Genomic DNA, 24,992 nt, shown 5'->3' on the forward strand with positions numbered 1-24,992 from the left:
ATCTCACACCCGGATCCCAGCCCCCGTGGCATGTGACTAACCCCTGGGGAAACTGAGGCACACACCGTGCTCAAAAAAAACATTTAGAACATTCCCGCTTTGCCACACACCTCTGAGACCGGCCCCGGGGGCGCTTTGCGCAGGGGCTGGAACCAGCCCCGGGATCTGCCGGCATCAGCGCCGGAGCCTACAGCTGATGGAGAGACCTGGGGAAAGAGCTGGGGCCGGGCAGGAGAGTGACACTGCGCAAAGGGGCCTTTCAGGGACTGGCGGACCATCCCTGCTGACCACCGGCTGATGTGCCCAGTGAGAGCCAAGGCTCATGTCCATGGGACACTCACCATGGCTCCCCTGGAGAGGGAGGATGATGAAAAGGGGCAGGGGAGGGGCTGGAAGGGGCAGCAGGAGCAACAACCCAGGAGGGAAGCTCCCGGCTCCCAGCCCTGCCCAGCTCCATCCCTGCAGCCCCTGGGCAGCCTGACTCTGCGGGGACCCCGGGAGGAGCTGAGAGAGGAAAAGCCACTTGCTGCCTCTGCAGAAGCATCACCCTGCCTGAGTGTGGGAGGGGGCACTACATGCAGAGACACAACACTGCGGGGGGGGGGGGCACAACCCAAAATGGCTCCTTTGATTTGGCTCTTTCCCCAGCGCAGGGCTCAGAGATGCTGCTGTGGGGGGTTCAAAGGGGCTTGGTAGGTTTTGTGCTAGTGGGAGGGGCCGGGACAGAAGGGGAACAGACTCACTGGGTTTCCTCCCAGCAGGCAGAGCCAGAGAGTCCCAGCGCGTGTCTGCAGGGGCAGGGCCTGGGGGGACTCAGGGGGCGACAGGGACTCAGGCCCCTTCTGACACCTCCCCCATCGCCCCTCTCGCCCGACAGGCCGAGGAGACACGTCGAGAGTTCGCTCCCGAGCGCCCGTCTGCCAGGGGCCGGGCAATGGCCGGGATGGAGCCCGCTCAGGTAGGGGGTTCAGGGAGCTGCTGGGCGGGGGAGGGAGGAGACAGGGTGGGATGAAGCTGCTGAGTTTCTGAGCAGGCCCATGGGCAGGGTGTGACCGCGCCCCCATTTCTAACCCAGGCCCCAGCCCCAATACTGTGACCTGAGCATCCAGCCAGAGGTTGCTGGGAAACACAAAGGGAAGCTGCCGGGATTCCTGTCCCTGCCCGTGGCTCAGAGCTCGGCTTCTGCCTCTGCCTCTGCCTCTGGCTAGCTAGTAGGGAAAAGGCCCTGCCCTCTGTCTGCCAAGGGGGAGGAGGACGAGGATCTCTGTGCCCATCCCCTGAAGCCTCCTGGCTGCTGGAAACAGGCTGGAGATGGGATTCTACTTCTCCCGCCCTCTCAGAGTTATTTTTCCCCATAACGACTGGGATTGTGGCTGGGGCCGCAGGCAGTGGGTGAGGGACTCTTGTTGTTGCAGATGCGGGTGACCTTCGAGGAGGTGGCTGTGTATTTCACCCCGGGGCAAGGGGCGCTGCTGGGCCCCGCTCAGAGAGCCCTCTACAGGGACGTCATGCAGGAGAACTACGAGGCGGTGACCTCGCTGGGTAAGGGCGTCCCGGCCCCTCGGGGATTAGGAGCCGTGGGGTCTGCGTGTCCGACACGGGTCAGGTTCTTCCCTGCTCAGGTGGCCTGGACAGGAATGGGTTCCATGGGCACAGCTGCCGGGGGAGAGCGACTTGCATCTCCTCATCCTGTGCAGTGAGACCAGGGTGTCAAACCCTAATGGACGTGCTAAATCATCCCCACCCGGCCCCTCTAGATTTCAAGGCGCAGGGGGGGGGGGCATATATTCTCCTGTCTGTGTTGTTTTTCACTCGCACCCAGAATCCCTGTTCCCCTCCGTCCAGCTCTGGGCTCTGCAGGTTTAGAAACAGGCAGGGGTGTAACTGCAGAGCTGTGAGTGTCAGCAAGGGCCCCAGACTGCCCAGATCCTGGGAACTCCTAGGGAGGGCGTCACAATTCCTCTCACCTCCCCGCACGTCTGCCTCTCCCCAGGGGGCTCAGTGACCATGTCCCCGTCCTCTTGGGTTGCACATTCCCCAGCAGAGCCCGGGGACAGGTTCCACTCACGGAATGTCCCTTGGGACAGACGCTCTCCCCACCCTCCATGCGCCCTGACCTGCTCTGATTTCACCCCCTGCGCAGGGTTTCCCGTTCCCAAACCTGAGCTGATCGCCCGGCTGGAACGAGGGGAAGAGCCCTGGGAGCCCGACCTCCAGGCCAGGGATGAAAGAGAGATCCTGAGAGGCACCCGCACAGGTGAGGACTCACACAGCATCTGGCATCCTTACATGTAGGGCAGGGTGTGGTCAGCTGATATTGCTCACGGTTTTCCACCAATCTTGTTAGGTGCAGGAGTTTCCCTGTGAGTGCTTGTGGGGAAGCGGAGGGACAAGCCAAATGCTGGGTCTGAGCAACATCAGTGTGTTGGGTTTTCCCTTGGTGCTGTTCCTCTGTCTACCCAGCTAAATGACTTTTGCCTGGATTGTCTCTCTCCCAGCAGGTGATGGGACAGGGAGTGAGAATGAAGAGAGGAACCAACCAAAGGAAGCTTCTGGGGAAATGGAACCGCAGGCGACCTTTGTGGGAAGAGCAGAAGGGAATGTTTCCCAGTGCTTGGAACAGGGAGAGGTCAGGGGAAACTGGCACAGGTCGGAGAGGCTGCTGGGGAACCACACAAGTGAGGAAATGGATGAATCTGTTAAATGTGGGGAAGGACACAAGCATCCCACAGCCCCGCAGACAAACCCCAAGGAAGAGAAACACCAGGAATGGCGCAATTTTGGGAAGGGATTTATTGTGAGCCCAGAGCTTATTACAGTGCAGACAGTAGATAATGGAGAAAAAAACCCTCAGTGCTTGGACAGTGGGGAAGACATCAATAACAGCTCAGATCTTACTACTGATGGTGGAAGCCAAATAGTAGAGAGAGGCTCTCAGTGTCCTGAGGGAGGCAACAGTTTGATTTGGACGTCGGCCCTGATGACACGAGAAACAAGCCACACAGAAGAAAGACCCCATAAGTGCGTAGATTGTGGGAAAACGTTCAAAAGAAAGTCAGCCCTTGTTAATCATCTGGTAGTCCACACAGGGAAGAGACCCCACAACTGCTTAGACTGTGGAAAAAGTTTCCTGAAGAGGTCACTCTTTGTTAAACATCAGGCAGCCCACGGTGGAAACAGACCCCATAAGTGTTTAGATTGTGGGAAAAGTTTCAAATGCAAATCAACTCTTGTTGCACATCAGGCAATCCACACAGGAGAGAAACCCCATCAGTGCTTAATCTGTGGAAAAAATTTCACACAGAGGTCGTCCCTTGTTGTACATCTGAAAATCCACACAGGAGAGAGACCCCATAAGTGCTTAGACTGTGGGAAAAGTTACATACAGAGATCAGACCTCGTTAAACATCGGGCCATGCACACAGGAGAGAGATCCCATAAATGCTTGGAATGTGGGAAAAGTTTCACAGGCAGGTCAAACCTTCTTTCACATCAGGCAATCCACACTGGAGAGAGACCCCATAAGTGCTTATATTGTGGCAAAGATTTCATATGGAAGACCTCTCTTGTTGCACATCAGGCAATCCACACAGGAAAGAGACCCCATAAATGCTTAGACTGTGGAAGAAATTTCATAAGGAGACTCGATCTTGTTTACCATCAGGCTACCCACACAGGAGAGAGACCCCATAAGTGCTTAGAGTGTGGGAAAAGTTTCATACGGAAGATAGACCTTGTTTACCATCAAGGAATCCACACAGGAGAGGGATCTCACAAGTGCGTAGAGTGTGGGAAATGTTTCAGGTCACTCTCTGCCCTTGTGTCACATCAGAAAATCCACACAGCCGAGAGACCGCACAAGTGCTTGGAATGTGGAAAAACTTTCAAACGGCGATTCGACTTTGTTAAGCATCAGGCAATCCACACAGAAGATAGACCGTATAAGTGCTCAGACTGTGGAAAAAGTTTCATACGTAGATCTGACCTTGTTAACCATCAGCCAATTCATACAGGAGAAAGACCCCACCGGTGCTTCCATTGTGGAAAAAGTTTTACACATAGGTCAAACCTAACTCAACATTTGGCAACCCACACAGGAGAGAGACCCCATCAGTGCTTAATCTGTGGGAAAAGTTTCACACAGAGGTCAGCCCTTGTTTTACATCAGAAAGTCCACACAGGAGATAGACCCCATAAGTGCTTAGATTGTGGAAAAAGTTTCAAAAGGAAGCCAGAACTTATTCAACATCAGGGTATCCACACAGGAGAAAGACCTCACAAGTGCTTAGACTGTGGAAAAAGTTTCACGCAAAGGGCAGCCCTTTTTACACATCAGCCAATCCACACAGGAGAAAGACCTCATAAATGCTTGGACTGTGGGAAAAGTTTCAAATGGAAGTCTGGCCTTGTTTCACATCAGAAAATCCACACGGGGGAGAGACCCCATCAGTGCTTAGACTGTGGAAGAGGTTTCATAAGGAGGTCAGATCTCAATAAACATCAATTAATCCACAGAGGAGAGGGAAACGATAAGTGTTAAGTTGTGGAAAATCTTTCATATGGAGAACTGACATTCTTAAACAACAGGCAATGCACACGGGAGAGACAGCTCATAATTGCTTTGACTATGCAAAACAGTTTCATATGGAAGTGAGCCTTTGTTTCACATCAGAAAATCCACACGGGGGAGAGACCCCATCAGTGCTTAGACTGTGGAAGAGGTTTCATAAGGAGGTCAGATCTCAATAAACATCAATTAATCCACAGAGGAGAGGGAAACGATAAGTGTTAAGTTGTGGAAAATCTTTCATATGGAGAACTGACATTCTTAAACAACAGGCAATGCACACGGGAGAGACAGCTCATAATTGCTTTGACTATGCAAAACAGTTTCATATGGAAGTGAGCCTTTGTTTCACATGAGAAAATCCACAGGGGAGAGAGACCCCATCAGTGCTTAGACTGGAAAAAGTTTCATAAAAATATCAGCAACCCTTGTCAAACATGATGTAGTCCACACAGGAGGAAGATCACAAAAGTGCTTCGACTGGAAAAAGTTTTATGTAGCGCTCAGCCCTTCTTAGTCCATCAGGGCGTCCACATAGGAGAGAGAGTTCATCTGTTTGAGACGTTTGATCCGGAGCTCAGAGGTTTGAAAACGAGCACTTCAGAGAGGAGAGAGACCCCATGAGTGTTTGGACTGTGGGAAAGTTTCATTGGGAGGGCAGATTTTGTTAAATGTCAGTCATTCCACGCCAGAGTTTGACCTTAGGAGTGCTTGGGCTGTGGGAAAGGTTTCAGAAAGAGCTCAGCCTTTCTCAACGTTACGCCGTCCACACTCGAGAAAGACCCTGGAAGTGCTTAGACTGTGGGATATATTTCTGAAACGGATCAGTCTTTTGTTTTACATCAGGGAATTCACACAAGTGGGAGGGCTGCTCCTCACCCCCCCCCCCCAACTTTGACTCTTGTACACTATGGATGTAAGTGAGTAGTCAACTAAAAATTAATCTCGTTAATCTAGTCGACTGCTCGACTACTTGCATTGCCCCCCTCCTTGCTGATGCTGCATCAGAGTCAGCAAGGGGGGGAGCAGGAGCCGGTGCTGGGGAGAGGCATCAGAAGCATCAGCGTGGGGGTGGGGGTGCAGGGCAGCTTGCCTGCCCACCCTGCTCTTACTGCATTTAAACTGCAGAGCCGCAGCGGCAGTAGCTCCTGGGCCCAGCGTGAGCTGGGACTGAGCGCTTCCTCCCTTACCGACTGATCGGGTGGTTGATAAAAATTCTATCAACTACACGATGAGCGAATTACCCACCTTGTAACATCCCTTCAGCACACCCAGCGTTTTGCCATACCTAGCAAAACGTCACTATAAAGTGATCATTGTACTTGGTATGCTGTGTTGCAACTGAAAGCAGTACATTTGAAAATGCATAGACATCCAAGAATATTTAAATAGATGGTATTTGATTATTTTTTAACAAATATATAATTCATAGTTCATTTTTTAATCACTTGCCAGCCCTAGAAGATAGCAGTTGTAGTAATCCCTCTTTACCTATATTTTGTTGCTGTCTCGGAATGTATTTTGTTAATTTACAAATCAAAAGGAAATATTAATGTTTAGATTATACTTAGGTGTGATGATGTCACTGTATGTACATATCTCTTTTTAAAGTTGGTGGTAACCTGCCTATGACCTGCTTTAGGGATCATGATGGGAATCCATGTAGTCGAATTCCCTGTGATGGGAATAGAAGGTTACTTCCAACACCTGTTGTTCACCTGAGGCTTGTGTGGTGTTGAGAGGCTGCAAAAAAGTCTATACAAACTCTCGGTACCTGATCCTTTTATCTCAGACCTTCTCTAGCTTTATTTGGGGGGAATCGGGGCTGTAAGACTAAACTCTCCCCTCTCGTCTGGACTGCCCGGTGTGATGGCGAGTCGGGGTTCCCCCTCATCCTGCAGCCCCATAGCAGCAAGAACAGACTCCAAGGCTACGTCTACACTGGCATGATTTTCCGGAAATGGTTTTAACGGAAAAGTTTTCCGTTAAAAGCATTTTCGGAAAAGCACGTCTAGATTGGCAGGACGCTTTTCCGCAAAAGCACAGCGTCCGTGGCCAATCTAGATGCGCTTTTCCGCAAAAAAGCCCCGATCGCCATTTTCGCGATCAGGGCTTTTTTGCGGAAAACTAATTTCTGCTGTCTACACTGGCCCTTTTGCACAAAAGCTTTTTGGAAAAAGACTTTTGCCCGAAAGGGAGCAGCATAGTATTTCCGCAAAAGCATTGACAATCTTACATGAGATTGTCAGTGCTTTTGCGGAAATTCAAGCGGCCAGTGTAGACAGCTGGCAAGTTTTTCTGGAAAAGCAGCTGCTTTTCCGGAAAAACTGGCCAGTCTAGACACAGCCCAAGGGTTTATTGCTTCTCCGGGATAGAGCACAGCATAGACGTGATGTGGTTTCAGGAGTCAGGCAGGATGCCTCAGACCCCTTGGGTTAGGGGGTCCATTTCCCCCTCCCCCTGACTCTTATCCCTCAGTTTAGGCTGTTTTCTTCATGTTTCTCGGTCAGCAGCTGCCCCTTCCCCGGAAACCTTCCTTTGTACCGCCCCTCCCTCAACCAGTCGGACAGGTTGGGTCTTTGCCTACGTGACCTTAGGCAGCCGTCCTGCTGGCCAGTGCTACAGATACCGGCCAGTAGGGGTCACCCCCAGCCCAAACAGCTCACTGCATCACACCCGGATATTGCAAAATACAGGACTATGTAGCACTTTAAAGACTCACAAGATGGTTTATTAGATGATGAGCTTTCGTGGGCCAGACCCACTTCCTCAGATCAAATAGTGGAAGAAAATAGTCACAACCATATATACCAAAGGATACAATTTTAAAAAATGAACACATATGAAAAGGACAAATCAAATTTCGGAACAGAAGGGGGATGTGGGGGGGGGGAGGTAAATGTCTGTGAGCTAATGATATTAGAGGTGATAATTGGGGAAGCTATCTTTGTAATGGGTAAGATAACTAGAGTGTTTGTTGAGACCCACGCATAAAGTGTCGAATTTTAGCATGAATGCCAGTTCAGAGGATTCCCTTTCAAGTGCAGATTTAAAAGGTCTTTGAAGCAGGATGCAGGTCGTTAAGTCATTGAGACAATGTCCTTTCTGGTTGAAATGGCAAGACACTGTGTTTTCTTTATTGGATATTGTCCCGGATATTGGACACTGAACAGTCACCTGAGGAGACGATTCTGAAAAGAGCTCCTGGTAATTCGACAGCAACATCTGCACAGTGCAGCTGACCCTACGGACTCTGTTCCTGTCTCTGTGTACAATGATCTTGTAGCCAATACTCTTTTCTCTCTTCAATAAACCTTAGTTGAGTTAATAAGAATGTGCTGTAAGAGTGTATTTGGGTAAGAGCTGAATTATTCTTTAACTTGGTGGGTGGATGTGTCTGATCCTTCGGGACTGGTAAATCATCTTGTTTTAGATGATGAACAAGATATTCAGTAACTCCATCATGTTTAATTGGGCTGTCTGTGAGGGAGACCAAGGCTGGGTGACTTTGTAGCAGGGGCAATCAATGGGCAGACTGTGGGTGAATCTGATTTCCCCCCTTGGGGCTGGATTGTCTCATCCCCAGATATTCTCACACTACTCAGCTGGCCCTGCTGAAAAGCCATTAGGGTTTGTATATTTTCTCCCTTCTGGGCCACAATGCCACAGATCCTAAAATGGGCAGAGCAGGGACAGTAAAAGGTGGGGTTTTAGCGTCTGTGCTATTTCATTCCAATGGGGTGAGACTCAGTGTTCCCTCTAAGATTTTTCCATCCATGAGCAGGGTGAGTTTTGTTTCATGCACCATGATTGAGGTCCTGTGTGCATGTCCACTGTGGCACCCACCAGTATCATATCGATAGATAGATATTAAATGTTATGGAAGAAAGAATATTAAAACAGCCCCTTGCCAGTCCCAAAGAATAAAAGGAGCCATTAAATCAGAACTTCCACCTAAGCAGCCTTATATTTATGGCTGACCCTAAGTGCCAATGTAGTGTAACATGCCATCAGTTACAGATAAGGTAAAAAGACATCATCCCCCTCCCCCCCCCACACACATACCTATACCTGCAATGTTTGAATAACAAGCTGTTTTTCTTAAAGACTTGTGCTGCTACCCAACACCAGTAATAAATGGTGGCCGGAATGGGTTTCTTGGCAAAGAGAAACTGTGGCTGTTCTCAAGGTTGGCAGAATCTGCCCTGCCACAAATGATACTACTTTGCAATCATGGATTCCCAAACTGTGGGGAGGAGGGGACGGCGTGAAGAAATTCCAGGGGGGGGCATGAGGCGACTCAGCCTCTTTTCCCCCCATCAGGTTTTGCTGCCTCCATCAGTTCCTTTTTTTTTGCTCAACCAGTTTTGCTGCTATTGGTTTTTTTTCAGGGTGTGCGGAGTGTGAGGGCTTTTCAAAAATCAAAAAGGGGGCGTGATGCCGAAAAGTCTGGGAACCACTGGGCTAGAGAGTTGATGGCTGCCGGAGTTGGAAGTAGGGCTGCAGTGTATGATGACTACGTGGCAAACCTGTTATAATATGATGATTGTTTCCTACATCTTTTCTATGATGTGCTGCTGCTTCCTTTCTTCTCGGATGTTCCTTCGTCCTCAATAGGACCCATATCCCATTCCATGCTGCGCATTCCATGCTTATTAAGTTTGCAGATGATACCAAACTGGGTGGGGTTGCGACTTCTTTGGAGGATAGGGACATAATTCAAAATGACCTTAGCAAGTTAGAGAAATGGTCAGAGGTAAACAGGATGAGGTTTAATAAAGAGAAATGCAAAGTGCTCCACTTAGGAAGGAACAATCAGTTCCATACATACAAGATGGGAAGCGACTGTCTAGGAAGGAGCATGGCGGAAAGGGATCTAGGGGTCATAGTGGACCACAAGTCGAATATGAGTCAACAGTGTGATGCTGTTGCAAAAAAAGCAAATATGATTCTAGGTTGTATCAACAGGTGTGTTGTAAGCAAAACTCATGAAGTCATTCTGCCGCTCTACTCTGCACTAGTTAGGCCTCAGCTGGAGTACTGTGTCCAGTTCTGGGCACCACATTTCAAGAAAGATGTGGAGAAATTGGAAAGGGTACAGAGAAGAGCGACAAGAATGATTAAAGGTTTAGAGAACATGACCTATGAAGCCAGGCTTCATGAACTGGGCTTGTTTAGTTTGGAAAAAAGAAGATTAAGGGGGGACATGATAGCGGTTTTCAAATATCTAAAAGGGTGTCACAAGGAGGAAGGAGAAAATTTGTTCCTCTTGGTTTCTGAGGACAGGACAAGGAGTAATGGGCTTAAAGTGCAGCAGGGGAGGTTTAGATTGGACATTAGGAAAAAATTCCTAACTGTCAGGGTGGTCAAATATTGGAATAAATTGCCAAGGGAGGTGGTGGAATCTCCCTCTCTGGAGATATTTAAGAACAGGTTAGATAGACATCTGTCAGGGATGGTGTAGACGGAGCTTGGTCCTGCCTTGAGGGCGGGGGGCTGGACTCGATGACCTCTCGAGGTCCCTTCCAGTCCTATGATTCTGTGATTCTATGATTCTAAAACTCACTCCCTCGATTTTAAAAAATGGAGGTAAAGGAAAATTAGCAGGGAGTAACATATAACCAACACATATTTCTAAAATTTAAGATTAATCACAATTGATTTTTTTAATCCCTTGATTGGCCTTGAAAATAGTCTTTGCAGTTTTACCTGTGTTTACCTGTATCTTGTTCCTAGGCAGGAATACCTTTTGTTAATTCAGAAATGAAAAGAACATATTAACTATTAGACTAATCTGGGGTGTAAGGATATCAGCTGATTATATATTTTAGAAGTGTCTGTCTGTCCATCTGTGTGTGAGTCTGTTCAAGAACGTGTAGAAGCTGTAGAAACCATTTTCATATTTAGCTAGAAGCCATCTTGTATAACAGAAACCATTTCAGCTTTTCTTTCAAGCACGTAGACCAGAGTGAACTTTCTATCACCCCATGTGCCAGGCCAAGACAGATGTGCTATTGGAATGTGTTAATTGGGCTGGTTTGGACAGGAGAGGTACTCCCTCGTACCTATCCGCCATCTTGTTGACAAGGCTTTATTTTTCCTAGCTTAATTGATGACTTCTGTAATTGGATACCCTGACGTCAGGCTGTTTGGTCAAGGGTATAAAGATACTAGGATTGATTGTATTAGGCAGCCTTACTGGGCCCGGCTTTGCTGGGACCACGTTTGGCTCATGCTGTGCTTTATTAATTAATAAAGCTGTTTGTTAGCTGCCTAAACAGAGAGGAGCATTTTTTTGTTGCTTCAACAAACGCCTCCTAAATGGTAAGAGCTAGGATCACCATAGTTGGTGTGCCGCTTCCTCTTATCGTAACTTAAAGTGAAATCGGGGGTTGGGTTGTGTCAGGATGATGGGATATGCTTGGAATTCAATTGTTTCTTAAAATGGAAAGGGAGGGGTGGGGTAGGAGGGAACTATACTGCAGAATGACCACAGGAGGGCAGCATTAGTCCAGAAATGGGTACTGGGACAGCTATAACCCCATTGGACCACAGAGGGCAGGGGCACAGAAAGGGACAGTTATCCACACTGTATTTCAGAGAATTTGTCTGTGTGTCTGTCTGCCCCCCCCCCCCCCCCCCCCCCCGCTGAGGGACATGCACCCCTCCCCTGACTTGCCTGCTTCAGCTGTGGCAGCCATGGACAGGCGTTTCTCATCTGGCCCCAACTGTTGCAGCGGGAGAGGGCTGGCGTAGTCCTTTCTCTCCTGGGCAGCCTGCACACTGAACCCCCCCCCCCCCATTCTCACCCCATCCAAGAACAATGATTAGAATGGGGAAAAAAAGTATTTGTGTTAACGACCAAACAACACTGGGTAAATCTGCAAGTTTTGTGTGTGCATATGTCTCTTTATGTTTGTGGTAAACTGAGAACTGCATTATGGATAATTATGTGACTCCATGTAGTTGAATTCCCTGTGATGTTTAGGAAATAGAAGGTTAATTTGAAAGCCTATTGGTCCTGTAGCACCTTAGAAACTAACAAAATATATAAACAGTATCTGAAACAAAATACAGGACTATGTAGCACTTTAAAGACTAACAAGATGGTTTATTAGATGATGAGCTTTCGTGGGCCAGACCCACTTCCTCAGATCAAATATTTGATCTGAGGAAGTGGGTCTGGCCCACGAAAGCTCATCATCTAATAAACCATCTTGTTAGTCTTTAAAGTGCTACATAGTCCTGTATTTTGTTTCAGCTACACCAGACTAACACGGCTACATTTCTATTACTATATAAACAGTATCATGAGCTTTCATGAGCAAAACCCACTTCTGAAAGTTCACGATACTATTTACAGTATATATTTTGTTAGGCTCAAAAGTGCTACAGAACCATTGTTGTTTTGTAAGTTTTTTTAGTTACGGACTAACAAGGAGATTCGAACACCTCTTGTTCTCCCAAAGGCTGCCTGGTGTGGAGAGGCTGCAGAAATGTCTATAAAAACTCTTGGCACCTGATTCTTTTCTCTCAGACTTTCATTTGATCCTAGGTTTTCTTTCACATATCCTGCCTCGCCCCCACCAGCATGGCCTGTTTTGTCCTTCCAATATGTATTTGAATACTTCCAATTTGTACCCTGGTATTACTGAGTCCCTCTGAGTATCCTCATGCCACCAAGTCTCTGTAATGCCTATTAGATCAATATCCTCATTCCATAATACATGCTTTAGTGCAGTGTTTCTCAACCAGTGGTACCAGTACCCTTAGGTGTACTCAAGAGAAGTCTGGAAAGTATGTCAACACAACTGAAATTTGGCTGTGAAATTTGGTTGTTTAGGTTTTACAGCACTTTATTATTTTTGTACTTTTTGCAACCAAAAATTTCATCGCCTGCACGGCTACCGTTAAGTTGTTTAAACAAATGTGTTGCAATGGTAAAAAAAAATGGTGTGTGTCTAAAAACTGTAGGTACTGGGATATACTTCTATAGGTGCTTATAATTTTTTTTTAAAAAAAGGGTACTTTATGAAAAAAGGTTGAGAAACACCCATCTTATTACTTAGACTAAGCACTTTTTAAACTTGTCACCTTTTAGCTGTGTGCCAAGATAGGACTGAAGGGGACTCTTTTTCATCTGCCTGTGTCACACCAGAGCTCATCCATATTTTATCACCTATTATCCTCGCGTCCTTACTAGCACATAGAGAATCTCTATTAATCCCTAAGACATGAAACTGTCCAAGCCACGCTGGCATTCCCGCAACCCTTAGTTTGAAAACTGCTCTATGACCGTTGACGTTTTAAGTTCCAGGAGTCTGGTTCCGTTTTGATTTGGGAGCCCTCCTCCCCCTTCCTTGCCTTCTTTGTTTCGGTCTTCACCGAGAAGTCTGGAGGTGTGCCTAACGTAGTGAATACAAGCAGAGAGAGGGTAAGTTTAGAAGATAGGCTACACAAAGAACAAGTTAAAAATCACTTAGGAAAGTTAGATGTCAGCAAGTCACCAGGTCCTGATGAAATGCATCCCAGGATACTCAAGGAGCTGATAGAGGAGGTATCTGAGCCTTTAGCTATGATCTTTGAAAAATCATGGCAGACAGGGGAGATTCCAGAAGACTGGAAAAGGGCAAATATTGTACCCATCTATAAAAAGGGGAATAAGAACAACCCAGGAAACTACAGACCGGTCAGTTTAACGTCTGTCCCAGGGAAGATAATGGAGCAGGTAATTAAGGAAATCATATGCAAACACTTGGAAGGTAATAAAGTGATAGGGAATAGCCAGCATGGGTTTATGAAGAACAAGTCATGCCAAACTAATCTGATAGCTTTCTTTGATAGGATAACGAGCCTTGTGGATAAGGGAGAAGCGGTGGATGTCATATACCTAGACTTTAGTAAGGCATTTGATACGGTCTCGCATGATATTCTTATTGATAAACTAGGCAAATATAACTTAGATAGGGCCACAATAAGGTGGGTGCATAATTGGCTGGATAACCGTAGTCAGAGAGTTGTTGTTAACGGTTCTAAATCCTGCTGGAAAGGGATAACAAGTGGAGTTCCTCAAGGGTCTGTTTTGGGACCCGTACTGTTCAATATCTTCATCAATGATGTAGATATTGGGATAGAGAGTACGCTTATTAAGTTTGCAGATGATACCAAACTGGGTGGGGTTGCAACTTCTTTGGAGGATAGGGACATAATTCAAAATGACCTTAGCAAGTTAGAGAAATGGTCAGAGGTAAACAGGATGAGGTTTAATAAAGAGAAATGCAAAGTGCTCCACTTAGGAAGGAACAATCAGTTCCATACATACAAGATGGGAAGCGACTGTCTAGGAAGGAGCATGGCGGAAAGGGATCTAGGGGTCATAGTGGACCACAAGTTGAATATGAGTCAACAGTGTGATGCTGTTGCAAAAAAAGCAAATATGATTTTAGGTTGTATTAACAGGTGTGTTGTAAGCAAAACTCGTGAAGTCATTCTGCCGCTTTACTCTGCACTAGTTAGGCCTCAGCTGGAGTACTGTGTCCAGTTCTGGGCGCCACATTTCAAGAAAGATGTGGAGAAATTGGAAAGGGTACAGAGAAGAGCGACAAGAATGATTAAAGGTTTAGAGAACATGACCTATGAAGCCAGGCTTCATGAACTGGGCTTGTTTAGTTTGGAAAAAGAAGATTAAGGGGGGACATGATAGCGGTTTTCAAATATCTAAAAGGGTGTCACAAGGAGGAAGGAGAAAATTTGTTCCTCTTGGTTTCTGAGGACAGGACAAGGAGTAATGGGCTTAAAGTGCAGCAGGGGAGGTTTAGATTGGACATTAGGAAAAAATTCCTAACTGTCAGGGTGGTCAAATATTGGAATAAATTGCCAAGGGAGGTGGTGGAATCTCCCTCTCTGGAGATATTTAAGAACAGGTTAGATAGACATCTGTCAGGGATGGTGTAGACGGAGCGTGGTCCTGCCTTGAGGGCGGGGGGCGGGACTCGATGACCTCTTGAGGTCCCTTCCAGTTCTATGATTCTATGATTCCCTACAAGTTTCCCAAGTTCCTAATAAACCTAATCCCCCCCTTCCCTACACCATCATCTAATCCGCACATTGAAACCCTCTAGTTCTGCCTAACTACCTCCCATGCGCGTTGTTAGCACCGAGAAATGTTTTTAAAGATTAATAAGGTGTGTGGATGTGAGACGTCTGACTGATTTTTCTGTGCAGAAAGTTACAGCCCCGTTCCTCGGATCCAGGGTCTCTCACCTGTGGGTTACCCAGTGTTTTATAACCCACTTCCATTCCCTAAATAAAGAGGAGGCTGTGCATAAAGTAAACCAAGATAAAATGTAGTAGGGAACAATAGAAAATCAGGGAACTTGGAGCAGAGAGGTAACATGCAGGCAAGGAAAGCAACAAAGAAAATAGTGATCCACGTGATACAGTAACCTATTTAGTGGGCTTGAAGCCCAGACCCAGCTTGGTAAACTCTATCTCTGTCAGAGAAGTCAAGGCAAAGAGATCACTATACAAAATGACCAATGGTGACTGCCACTTGAAAGATGCACAGGACCCTTGTGGGAAGGACAGTGAGGAGTCCCGCCATGTTATTCAGGGAGAGCACAGAATGGCAGGGCTGTGTCTAGACTGGCCAGTTTTTCCGGAAAATCAGCCGCTTTTCCAGAAAAACTTGCCAGCTGTCTACACTGGCCGCTTGAATTTCCGCAAAAGCACTGACTTCCTACTGTAAGAAATCAGAGCTTTTTGCAGAAATAGTATGCTGCTCCTGTTCGGGCAAAGTCCCTTTTGTGCAAAATTTTTGCGTAAAAGGGCCAGTGTAGACTGTTGAGATTTGTTTTCCGCCAAAAAAGCCCCGATCGCGAAAATGGCGATTGGGGCTTTTTTTGCGGAAAAGCGCGTCTAGGTTGGCCACGGACACTTTTCTGCAAAAATTGCTTTTGCGGAAAAGTGTCTCTGCCAATCTAGACACTCTGTTCTGAAAATGCTTTTAACAGAAAACTTTTCTGTTAAAAGCATTTCTGGAAAATCATGCCAGTCTAGACATAGCCCAGGTGATTCAGGGATGAGGGTGAGTGGATGGTGTTTGATGGTGGATAAAGGGTGGGACGTCTCTTCCTTTTTCTCCTCACAGGCGCTGATGTGCGGGATGAGTCTCAGAGAAGACCCACACTCTTGCTGCCTCTGGGCTGGACAGTAGTGACTAGCGTCACTCACAGTCTTATATAGCCCTCTTGGCGGGAAAGCTGAGGGGAGCGGAATTGTCACCAAGGCGGGAAAATCTGGTTCGAACCAGATCCCCAACGGTCCTAGAATGTTCCAACCAGATCCCCAACGGTCCTAGAATGTTCCAGAGGGAGAGGGCAACGCCCAAGATGGAGCCCAGGCATCAAAAGGGACTAACTCCATTTTGTTTTACACAAAATCACGATTTTAACATTGAAATTGTTAACGTAGAGTCATAAACATGCAACACAATTATATATTTATTCCAAATTAACGACTAACAGTGGGGAACTAGAAGCATTTCAGAGAACATTACCATAGAGGTCCTGGACTACAAGCTCTTACGTAGCAGACTAACTTTGGTCTCTTCTATCCCTCCTTATATCATTGGTACCTTTACACATACCCCAGCTGGGGCTCCTCCCCAGCACTACATATATACAGCCGGTCCCTGAGTTACAAACGAGTTATGGACCAAACACTTGGCTGTAACTCGAAGTGTTCTTAACGCGGATCCCATTGAGTTACATGGCAACTGCACTGTTCTTAAGCGCTGATCGCTTTCGTAACTCGGGGACTGCATTTACGACTGCTTTGGTCGTTAAGTGCAGATGATCATAAGTGGAGGTGGTCATAAGTCAGAGACCAGCTGTATCTATCTAGATGTCTTGAGAGATCTGCAACCCTCACACCAGACAGGTAAGTGACCAGGCAGTTCTTCTGATCATTGCAAACTCATCTATCTACGTTTCTAAAGAGAGTATCTGGAAATGGATGACAGGAGAGGGATCACATGAGGATTACCTGTTGTGTTCCCTCCCTCTGGAGCATCTAGTATTGGCCACAGTCAGCAGACAGGATAAAGGGCTAAACTGACCCAGTATGGCAGTTCTTACGTACTTATGCATCCCCCATTACCTGTCTCTTTCTAATAATAAACGTTCCTTCCCCTGCAGAGGTATTGTCAGTGCACGAGACCATAAAAGTAGTCTGAAAAGAGGGTTTCAACTATAGGAATGTATCCTTCTGCACCACCTGGACAGCCTCCTTCCCTGAGACTGTCACTTTCCTCAACAGCACCACGGCTGTCTCACCGGGGTGTGGGACCATTCTACTGTCCAGCAGAAATTCTCAGCGATGTGGACTGACACTGATGATGCAAAGTGTGTGAAATCCCACATCTTGATGACCTTGAAAGAACATTCTCTGCTTACCAGAGACAGCAGGACATCTTTGGGAACAATAATGCCAAACAGCAGGAAGAGGCCACCATATTCCAAACAAAGCCAAGGAGCTGTCGCTAACTGATGGCCAGAGGGCTCACAACAGCACTAGTCTCCTCTCTGGGCTGCAATGATCAAACGATGGAATCCAATGTGCAATTTGAGCAAGGGACGAACAAGAGGACCTGCCCAAAGACGTGCTAGACCAGCTCCCGAAGTTCGTTCTTGAGAAGAGCGATACTGGTCTCTTGCAGGAAAATAAACACGACTGAGATTGTATAGCCAAGGCTGGCAGGTTCCTCTTTGAAACGAGCAGGAGAAATTGCTGTCAGCAAAAGGCCGTAATCCCCTTCCTTCACAAAGAAGTTTGCGGAACGAGTTACAGACGTTAAATGCAAGATGGGATCAACCTGAGCTGGCCCAAAGGAGGGGCTTTGGCGTATCTGCCTGAAGCAGTTGTCGGAGCTGGCTCTGGCCTTTGGAAAGGACATGAACAAAGGCCAGAGAGGCAGTGCCTTTTGGTTTAAAATCCCCAGCCTAAACAAGGTTGCGGATACAGAGGCTGTGTCTAGACTGGGAAGTTTTTCCGCAAAAGCAGCTGCTTTTGTGGAAAAACTTGCCAGCTGTCTACACTGGCCGCTTGAATTTCCGCAAGAACATTGACTTCCTACTGTCTGAAATCAGTGCTTCTTGTGGAAAAACTATGCTGCCCCTGTTCGGGCAAAAGTCCTTTTGCGCAAAGCTTTTGTGCAAAAGGGCCAGTGTAGACAGCTCAGATTTGTTTTGCGCAAAAAAGCCTTGATCGCGAAAATGATCAGGGCTTTTTTGCGCAAAAGCGCATCTAGATTGGCCACAGATGCTTTTGCGCAAAAGTGCTTTTGCAGAAAAGCGTCCGTGCCAATCTAGATGCTCTTTTCCGAAAATGCTTTTAACGGAAAACTTTTCCGTTAAAAGCATTTCCGGCAAATCCTGCCTGTCTAGACGTAGCCAGAGTCTAGCAGTGACCTTTGATGCTCTCTCACTACTACAGTGGAGAAGAAATATCCCCAAGTCCTCAGTCTTCATGAAGAGCTGAGAGACAGTCCTCAAGCAGCCAAAGCAACCGTGACTCAGCTAGAGAAAGAATAAACAGTTTCAAGAGTGGATGGAGGCTGTCTAACGAAAATAATCAACATTTCTAAATTAAACTTTCATGACAAGGAGTTTGCACGACAGGACGTGTGTGAGGTGAACTCAGAAATACTATTTTTAACATGTTTACAGTGCAAATATTTGCAATAATAATATAAAGTGAGTATTGTACACTTTGTTTTCTATGGTGCAATAGAATTAAATTTATTTAAAGACACAGAAAAACACCCAAAAATATTGGAGAAATTTCAACTTGTATTCGACTGTATACAACAATATGATTCACTGAGATTGTTTTCTAACTATGATCAATTTTTGAGTTAATCATGTGACTTAGCAGCAAGTAATCAACAGCGCTAATATCTTTTCCCAATTTTTTAAAAAGACAAGTTTATATTTAAAAGTTCTAGTCCATCTCCCACGCAATGGCTTCAAATACACACTTGATGGACATGTCTCTAAAGTTTGAATCCAGGTCAATTAGCCTCCCAGGTTCTCAACCCTTTTGGACCATGGGTCACAAAAGTTTAGATTGCATGTGAATTTCCATTTTTTAATAAAGTGAGAGCTATTGGTGCAATATTTGCCAAAGTCTAAGCATTCATAAGGTCTTTCTCAAGTATGGATTCTTTGATGTAAAACAAGAGCTGAGTTGATTTGTATCTTTTCCCATAGCCCAGGGGTTTATAAAGTCTCTTTCCCATGTGGATTACCTGATGTGTTACAGTAGATGATCTCTGTGAGGAACATTTCTCACACTCTAGGCACTAAAGGGGTCTCACAGTTGTGTGAATTCTCTCATGTAAAACAGAGATTCTCAAATTTATCCCACAGTTTAAGCACTTACAGATTCTCTCTTCAGTGTGGACAGCCTAATGTGGAGAAGGGCTGATCTGTTTCTGAAACCTTTCCCTCAGCCCAAGCGAGCGCTCACAGGTTCACACTTGACCTCTGTGTAAAACATTCTTCATGGTCCAATCACTCATGGGGTCTTCTCTCCTATGCAGAACCCCTGATGTATTACCAGACTTGATCTTCTGGTGAACATTGTCCCACGGTCCAAAAAATTATGCAGTCTCTGTCCTCTGTGGAGTGCTTGCTGTTTCCAAACCTCTGACCTCCATCTGAAACATTTCCAGCAGTCTAGACACTCATGGGGTGTCTCTCCTTAAACAGGTTTTCCTGTTGTTTAACAACATCTGAGTTCACCATGATTTTTTTTAAGTTTAACACTTATAGTTTTTGTGTCCTATGTGGATATCCTGATGTTTAATGAGGTCTGACCTCTGTATGAAATTTTCTCCACAGTCCAAGCACTTCTGGGAGCGCTCGCCTCTGTGAATTGCCTGATGACGAAGAAGGACTGACCTGTATATAAAACTTTTTCCACAGTCAGAGCACTGATGGGGTCTCCCGCCTGTGTGGATTTTCTGATGTTGAACAAGGCCTGACTTATGTATGTAACTTTTCCCACAGTCCAAGCACTTATGGGGCCTCTCTCCTGTGTGAATTGCCTGATGTTTCGTAAGGTGTGAACTCTGTATGAAACTTTTTCCACAGTCTAAGCACTGATAGGATCTGTCCCCTCTGTGGATTTTCTGATGTGCAACAAGATGTGACCGCCATATGAAACTTTTCCCACAGTCTGAGCACTCATGGGGTCTGTTTCCTGTGTGTATTTTCCGATGTCCAATAAGGCTTGACCTCTGTATGAAACATTTTCCACAATCTAAGCAATTATAAGATTTCTCTCCTGTGTGGATTGCTTGATGTTTCATGAGAAATGACCTCTCCCTGAAACGTTTGCCACAGTCTAAGCACTTATGAGGTTTCTCTCCTGTGTGGATGGCCTCATGTTTAGTAAGGTGTGACCTCTGTATAAAACTTTTCCCACAATCTAAGCACTTATGTGGTCTGTTCCCGCTGTGGACTTTCTCATGTGCTACAAGCTGTGACCTCTCTATGAAACTTTTCCCACAGTCTAAACAATTATGGGGTCTGTCCCCAGTGTGGATTTTCTGATGTCGAATAAGGCTTGACTTCTGTCGGAATCTTTTGCCACAGTCTAAGCAATTATTGGATTTCTCTCCTGTGTGGATTGCCTGATGATTAGTAAGCTGTGACCTTTGTATGAAACTTTTTCCGCAATCTAAGCACTTATGGGGTCTGTCTCCGGTGTGGATTTTCTGATGTAGAACAAGGCTTGACCGCTGTAGGAAACTTTTGCCGCAGTCTAAACACTTATTGGATTTCTCTCCTGTATGGATTTTCTGATGAGTAACAAGATATGACTTCCGTATAAAAGATTTCCCACAATCTAAGCACTTATGGGGTCTGTCTCCAGTGTGGATTTTCTGATGTTGAACAAGAATTGACCTCTGTATGTAACTTCTCCCACAGTCTAAGCACTTATGGGGTCTCTCTCCTGTGTGCACTGCCTGATGTTTAGTGAGGTCTGACCTTTGTATGAAACTTTTCCCACAGTCTAAGCATTTATGAGGTCTGTCTCCTGTGTGGATTCTTTGATGGATAACAAGATATGACCTGTATATGAAACTTTTTCCACAGTTTAAACACTTATAAGGTCTCTCTTCTGAATGGCTTGTCTCATGTATACTCAGGGCTGGGTTCCAATTCAAGGACGTCCCTCTGTCAGGGCACTGAGAGCCTCTCTCTCCCATTTGGCTTCCCCTGTCAGTATTAAGATCTGAGCTGTTATTGATGCTTTCCCCATGGTCCAAGCACAGAAGTGATTTCTCTCCAGTACCTACTGTCTGCATTGTAATAAGCTCTGGGCTCACAACAAATCCCTTCCTATAACTGAGCCATTCCTGGTGTTTCTCTTCCTTGGGGTTCGTCTGCGGGGCTGTGGGATGCTTGTGTCCTTCCCCACATTTAACAGAATCATCCATTTGCTCACTTGGGTCGTTTCCCAGCAGCTTCCCCAGCCTGCTCCAGTTTCCCCAGGCTTCTCCCTGTTCCAAGCACTGGGAAACATTCCCTTCAGCTCTTCCCACAAAGGTCGCCTGCGGTTCCGTTTCCCCAGGAATTTCCTGCTGCTGATTCCCCTCTTCATTCTCACTCACTATCCCATCACCTGCAGGGAGAGACAGAAAATCCAGGCAGGAATCATTGAGCTGGGGAGAAAGAGGAACAGCACCAAGGGAAAACCCAACACACTGGGGTTGCACAGACTGAGCATTTGGCTTGTGCCTCCGTGATCCCCACAACCACTCACAGGGAAGGAAACTCCTGCAGCTACCAGGACTGCTGAAAAACCGTGAGCAATATCTGCTGACCACACCCTGCCTTGCATGGGAAGATGCCGGATGCTGTGTCAGTCCTCACCTGTGCGGGTGCCTCTCAGGATCTCTCTTTCCTCCCTGGCCTGGAGGTCGGGCACCCAGGGCTCTTCCCCTCGTTCCAGCCGGGCGATCAGCTCAGGTTTGGGACTGGGAAACCCTGCGCAGGGGGTGAAATCAGAGCAGATCAGGGTGCAGGGAGGGTGGGGAGAGCGTCTGTCCCAAGGGACATTCCATGAGTGGAACCTGTCCCCGGGCTCTGCTGGGGAATGTGCAACCCAAGAGGACGGGAACATGGTCACTGAGCCCCCTGGGGAGAGGCAGGTGTGTGGGGAGGTGAGAGGAACTGTGACGCCCTCCCTAGGAGTTCCCAGGATCTGGGCAGTCTGGGGCCCTTGCTGACACTCACAGCTCTGCAGTTACACCCCTGCCTGTTTCTAAATCTGCAGAGCCCAGAGCCCTCCCCACGGCTGCAGCTCATCCCAAGGAGGGAGGGGAACAGGGATTCTGGGTGCGAGTGAGGAACAACCCAGACAGGAGGATACATGGCCCCTCCGCCTTGAAATCTAGAGGGGCCGGGTGGGGATGATTTAGCACGTCCATTAGGGTTTGACACCCTGGTCTCACTGCACAGGGTGCGGAGATGCAAGTCGCTCTCCCCCGGCAGCTGTGCCCATGGAACCCATTCCTGTCCAGGCCACCTGAGCAGGGAAGAACCTGACCTGTGTCGGACACGCAGACCCCACGGCTCCTAATCCCCGAGGGGCCGGGACACCCTTACCCAGCGAGGTCACCGCCTCGTAGTTCTCCTGCATGACGTCCCTGTAGAGGGCTCTCTGAGCGGGGCCCAGCAGCGTCCCCTGCCCCTGGGTGAAATACACAGCCACCTCCTCGAAGGTCACCCGCATCTGCAACAACAAGAGTCCCTCACCCACTGCCTGCGGCCCCAGCCACAATCCCAGTCGTTACGGGGAAAAACCACTGATGCTCTGGGTGGTTGATGTAGAATCCCATCCCCATCCTGTTTAGAGCAGCCAGGAGGCTTCAGGGGATGGGCAGAGAGATCCTCATCACCCTCCCCCCCAGCAGACAGAGGGCAGGGCCTTCTCCCTGGCCACACACCTGCTAGCCAGAGGCTGAGGCGGAAGCCGAGCTCTGAGCCACAGGCAGGGACAGGAATCCCGGCAGCTTCCCTTTGTGTTTCCCAGCAACCTCTGGCTGGGGGCTCAGGTCTAAGCATTGGGAGTCTGGGCCATTTTCACAGCCCTGCCCAGGGGGGCTGGGGCCTGGGTTAGAAATGGGGGCGCGGTCACACCCTGCCCATGGGCCTGCTCAGAAACTCAGCAGCTTCATCCCACCCTGTCTCCTCCCTCCCTCTGCCTAGAAACCCCCTACCTGAGCGGGCTCCATCCTGGCCATTGCCCAGCCCCTGGCAGACGGGCGCTCTGGAGCGAACTCTCGACGTGTCTCCTGGGCCTGTCGGGCGAGAGGGGCGATGGGGGAGGTGTCAGAAGGGGCTTGAGTCCCTGTCGCCCCCCGAGTCTCCCCAGGCTCTGCCCCCGCAGACACGCGCTGGGACTCTTGGGCTCTGCCCTGTGGGAAGAAACCCAGTGAGTTTGTTACCCCCCGGCCTGGCCTGGCTCCCTCCTCGCCTGTTGCTCCTGCTGCCCCTTCCAGTCCCTCCCCTGCCCGTTTTCAGCATCCTCCCTCTTCCTAGGGAGCCAGGGCGAGTGTCCCATGGACATAGGCCTTGGCTCTCCCTGGGTGTATCAGCCTCTGACATGGCTTTGAACCGGGCTGGGTCCCTGCCCGGGGGAGCAGCTCTGGGACTCACAGACACCCTCGAAACCCTCTCCAGCTGGGACAAACTCACAGGTCAGTTACCAGGGGGTAAACATCATGCATTAGGTATCCCACTGCAAAAACATAAAGGAAAAGGGTGAGGTCAGCCCTGTGTTCCCCCGGCCTCACGAATGCGAAGGGGAAACGGAGCGATTCCTTTTCGAACGTATTAGACTCTGGCCATACACGTCGGTCCGCTTGCGAGAATCAAGAACATCCCCGAAATGCATCGCAAGCAACAATGCAGCCTGAAGGGAAGGCTGTGACCATCCAGGCGTGCACTAAAAGCAGTGACAGAAAAGCCAAGCGGGCACTTCAGCGTGCGCAGAATTGGGGATTTGCAGACAGCCGTAAGGTTTTAACATCCAGTTTGTATTGCAAGTGGTGATGGGGAATCACATGGTCTCGGAAGTGCCACACGGCATCGCATGTTACGGGATTGTACAACCACTGTAGTTATGTGGATCCTTTGGAAGTCCTATGTGTCCGTCTGCTATGTACATTGGACAAACATCTCAGACACTTCGCCAAAGGATTAATGCCCACGAAACAGATATCAGACAAGATCACAAAGAAAAAACAGTGTCTTGCCATTTTAACCAGAAAGGACACTCTCTCGATGACTTAACCACCTACATTCTGCTACAAAGACCTTTTACATCTGCACTTGAAAGGGAATCCTCTGAACTGTCATTCATGTTAAAATTCGACACTTTCCAAAAAGGACTCAACAAACACTTGAACTATCTCACCCATTACCAAGATAGTTTCCCCAATTATCACCTCTAATACCATTAACTCACAAACATCCCACTCTCCCTACCTCTAATATCATCAATGCACAGACACTTACCTTCCTTCCTTCCTTCCCCCCCACCTGCATCCCCCTCCTGTTCTGCAATGTGATTTGTCCTTTTCATATGTGTTCATTTTTTTAATTGTATCCTTTGGTATATATGGTTGTGACTACTTTCTTCCACTATTTGATCTGAGGAAGTGGGTCTGGCCCACGAAAGCTCATCATCTAATAAACCATCTTGTTAGTCTTTAGAGTGCTACATTGCCCTGCATTTTCCTTTGGAAGGGGGCAGCCATAAAACTATGAAGCTACATGTACAGCCGTGGCTCCATGTGCTACCCCTCATCTACCGGCACTGACACCACTGCTCCTACTGGCCACAGGTCTCCATTACTGACCAATGGGAGCTGCAGGAGTGGTGTTTGCAGGCAAGGACAGCACGTGGAGACCCCTGCTCTGACACTCTCAGGGGCTACAGGGACATGTCAGCCAACTTCAGGAGCACAATTACCACAGGGATAATGACTCCAGACATGACAGGTTCCACATTTTAGAACTCACTGCTCAAAGGCTCATCCACAAAAAGGCAATAAAAGAAAACAAAAAAAACTAACTAACTAACTTCCTACCAACCTACCTCCACATTTGGGTGCGTAACTTCTGGGATTTAAATTCGTGGGGTTGCCAATCTATCTTGGGGTCGCTATCAATTCTTAGTTAAAAAAACACTATTGAAATGTCCTTTGGAGAAGCATTTTACGCAGGACACTATGGGTACGTCTAGACTACCGCGTTTTGTCGACGGAAGTTTTGTCGACAGATACTGTCGACAAAACTTCCGTCGACAAAGAGCGTCCGGACACATTGAGTTCTGTCGACAAAGCAAG

The 24,992-nt window shown here is 47.6% G+C and overlaps 2 protein-coding genes and 1 pseudogene across 4 annotated transcripts in view; 1 reads left to right on the plus strand and 2 right to left on the minus strand.

The window, feature by feature from the left end:
* LOC102456871 (uncharacterized) overlaps positions 1 to 24,992 on the minus strand; it is a 90,431-nt gene that overhangs the window by 43,622 nt on the left and 21,817 nt on the right.
* On the plus strand, positions 808 to 19,975 carry LOC149522077 (zinc finger protein 707-like). Of its 2 annotated transcripts, none has more exons than XM_089770751.1 (4): positions 808 to 958; positions 1,416 to 1,542; positions 2,144 to 2,257; positions 19,471 to 19,975. In XM_089770751.1, exons 1-4 carry the CDS (start codon positions 935 to 937, stop codon positions 19,527 to 19,529), a joined length of 324 nt encoding a protein of 107 aa, XP_089626877.1. In that variant the 5' UTR covers positions 808 to 934; the 3' UTR covers positions 19,530 to 19,975. The 2 variants fall into 2 exon arrangements, with proteins under 2 accessions (XP_089626877.1, XP_089626876.1); XM_089770750.1 differs by lacking the exon at positions 19,471 to 19,975 and adding an exon at positions 2,499 to 5,978 and having other exon boundaries at positions 920 to 958.
* Positions 19,892 to 24,178, minus strand: LOC142818205 (uncharacterized; annotated as a pseudogene). The gene is made up of 4 exons (XR_016347409.1): positions 22,860 to 24,178; positions 22,246 to 22,372; positions 21,511 to 21,624; positions 19,892 to 21,259 (listed from the first exon to the last, which is right to left on the minus strand). The product of XR_016347409.1 is annotated as an uncharacterized LOC142818205 (transcript).

Source organism: Pelodiscus sinensis, chromosome 19 (assembly GCF_052426305.1).
Source record: "Pelodiscus sinensis isolate ZL-2025 chromosome 19, ASM5242630v1, whole genome shotgun sequence".
Lineage (NCBI taxonomy): Eukaryota > Metazoa > Chordata > Testudines > Trionychidae > Pelodiscus > Pelodiscus sinensis.

Excerpts from the sequence above, each read along its gene's own strand:
- LOC149522077 (XM_089770750.1), top strand. The coding sequence starts at position 935 with ATGGCCGGGATGGAGCCCGCTCAG. Across the intron at positions 959-1,415 it reads CCGGGATGGAGCCCGCTCAG|ATGCGGGTGACCTTCGAGGA; the intron begins GTAGGGGGTTCA and ends TTGTTGTTGCAG. Across the intron at positions 2,258-2,498 it reads CCTGAGAGGCACCCGCACAG|CAGGTGATGGGACAGGGAGT; the intron begins GTGAGGACTCAC and ends TCTCTCTCCCAG.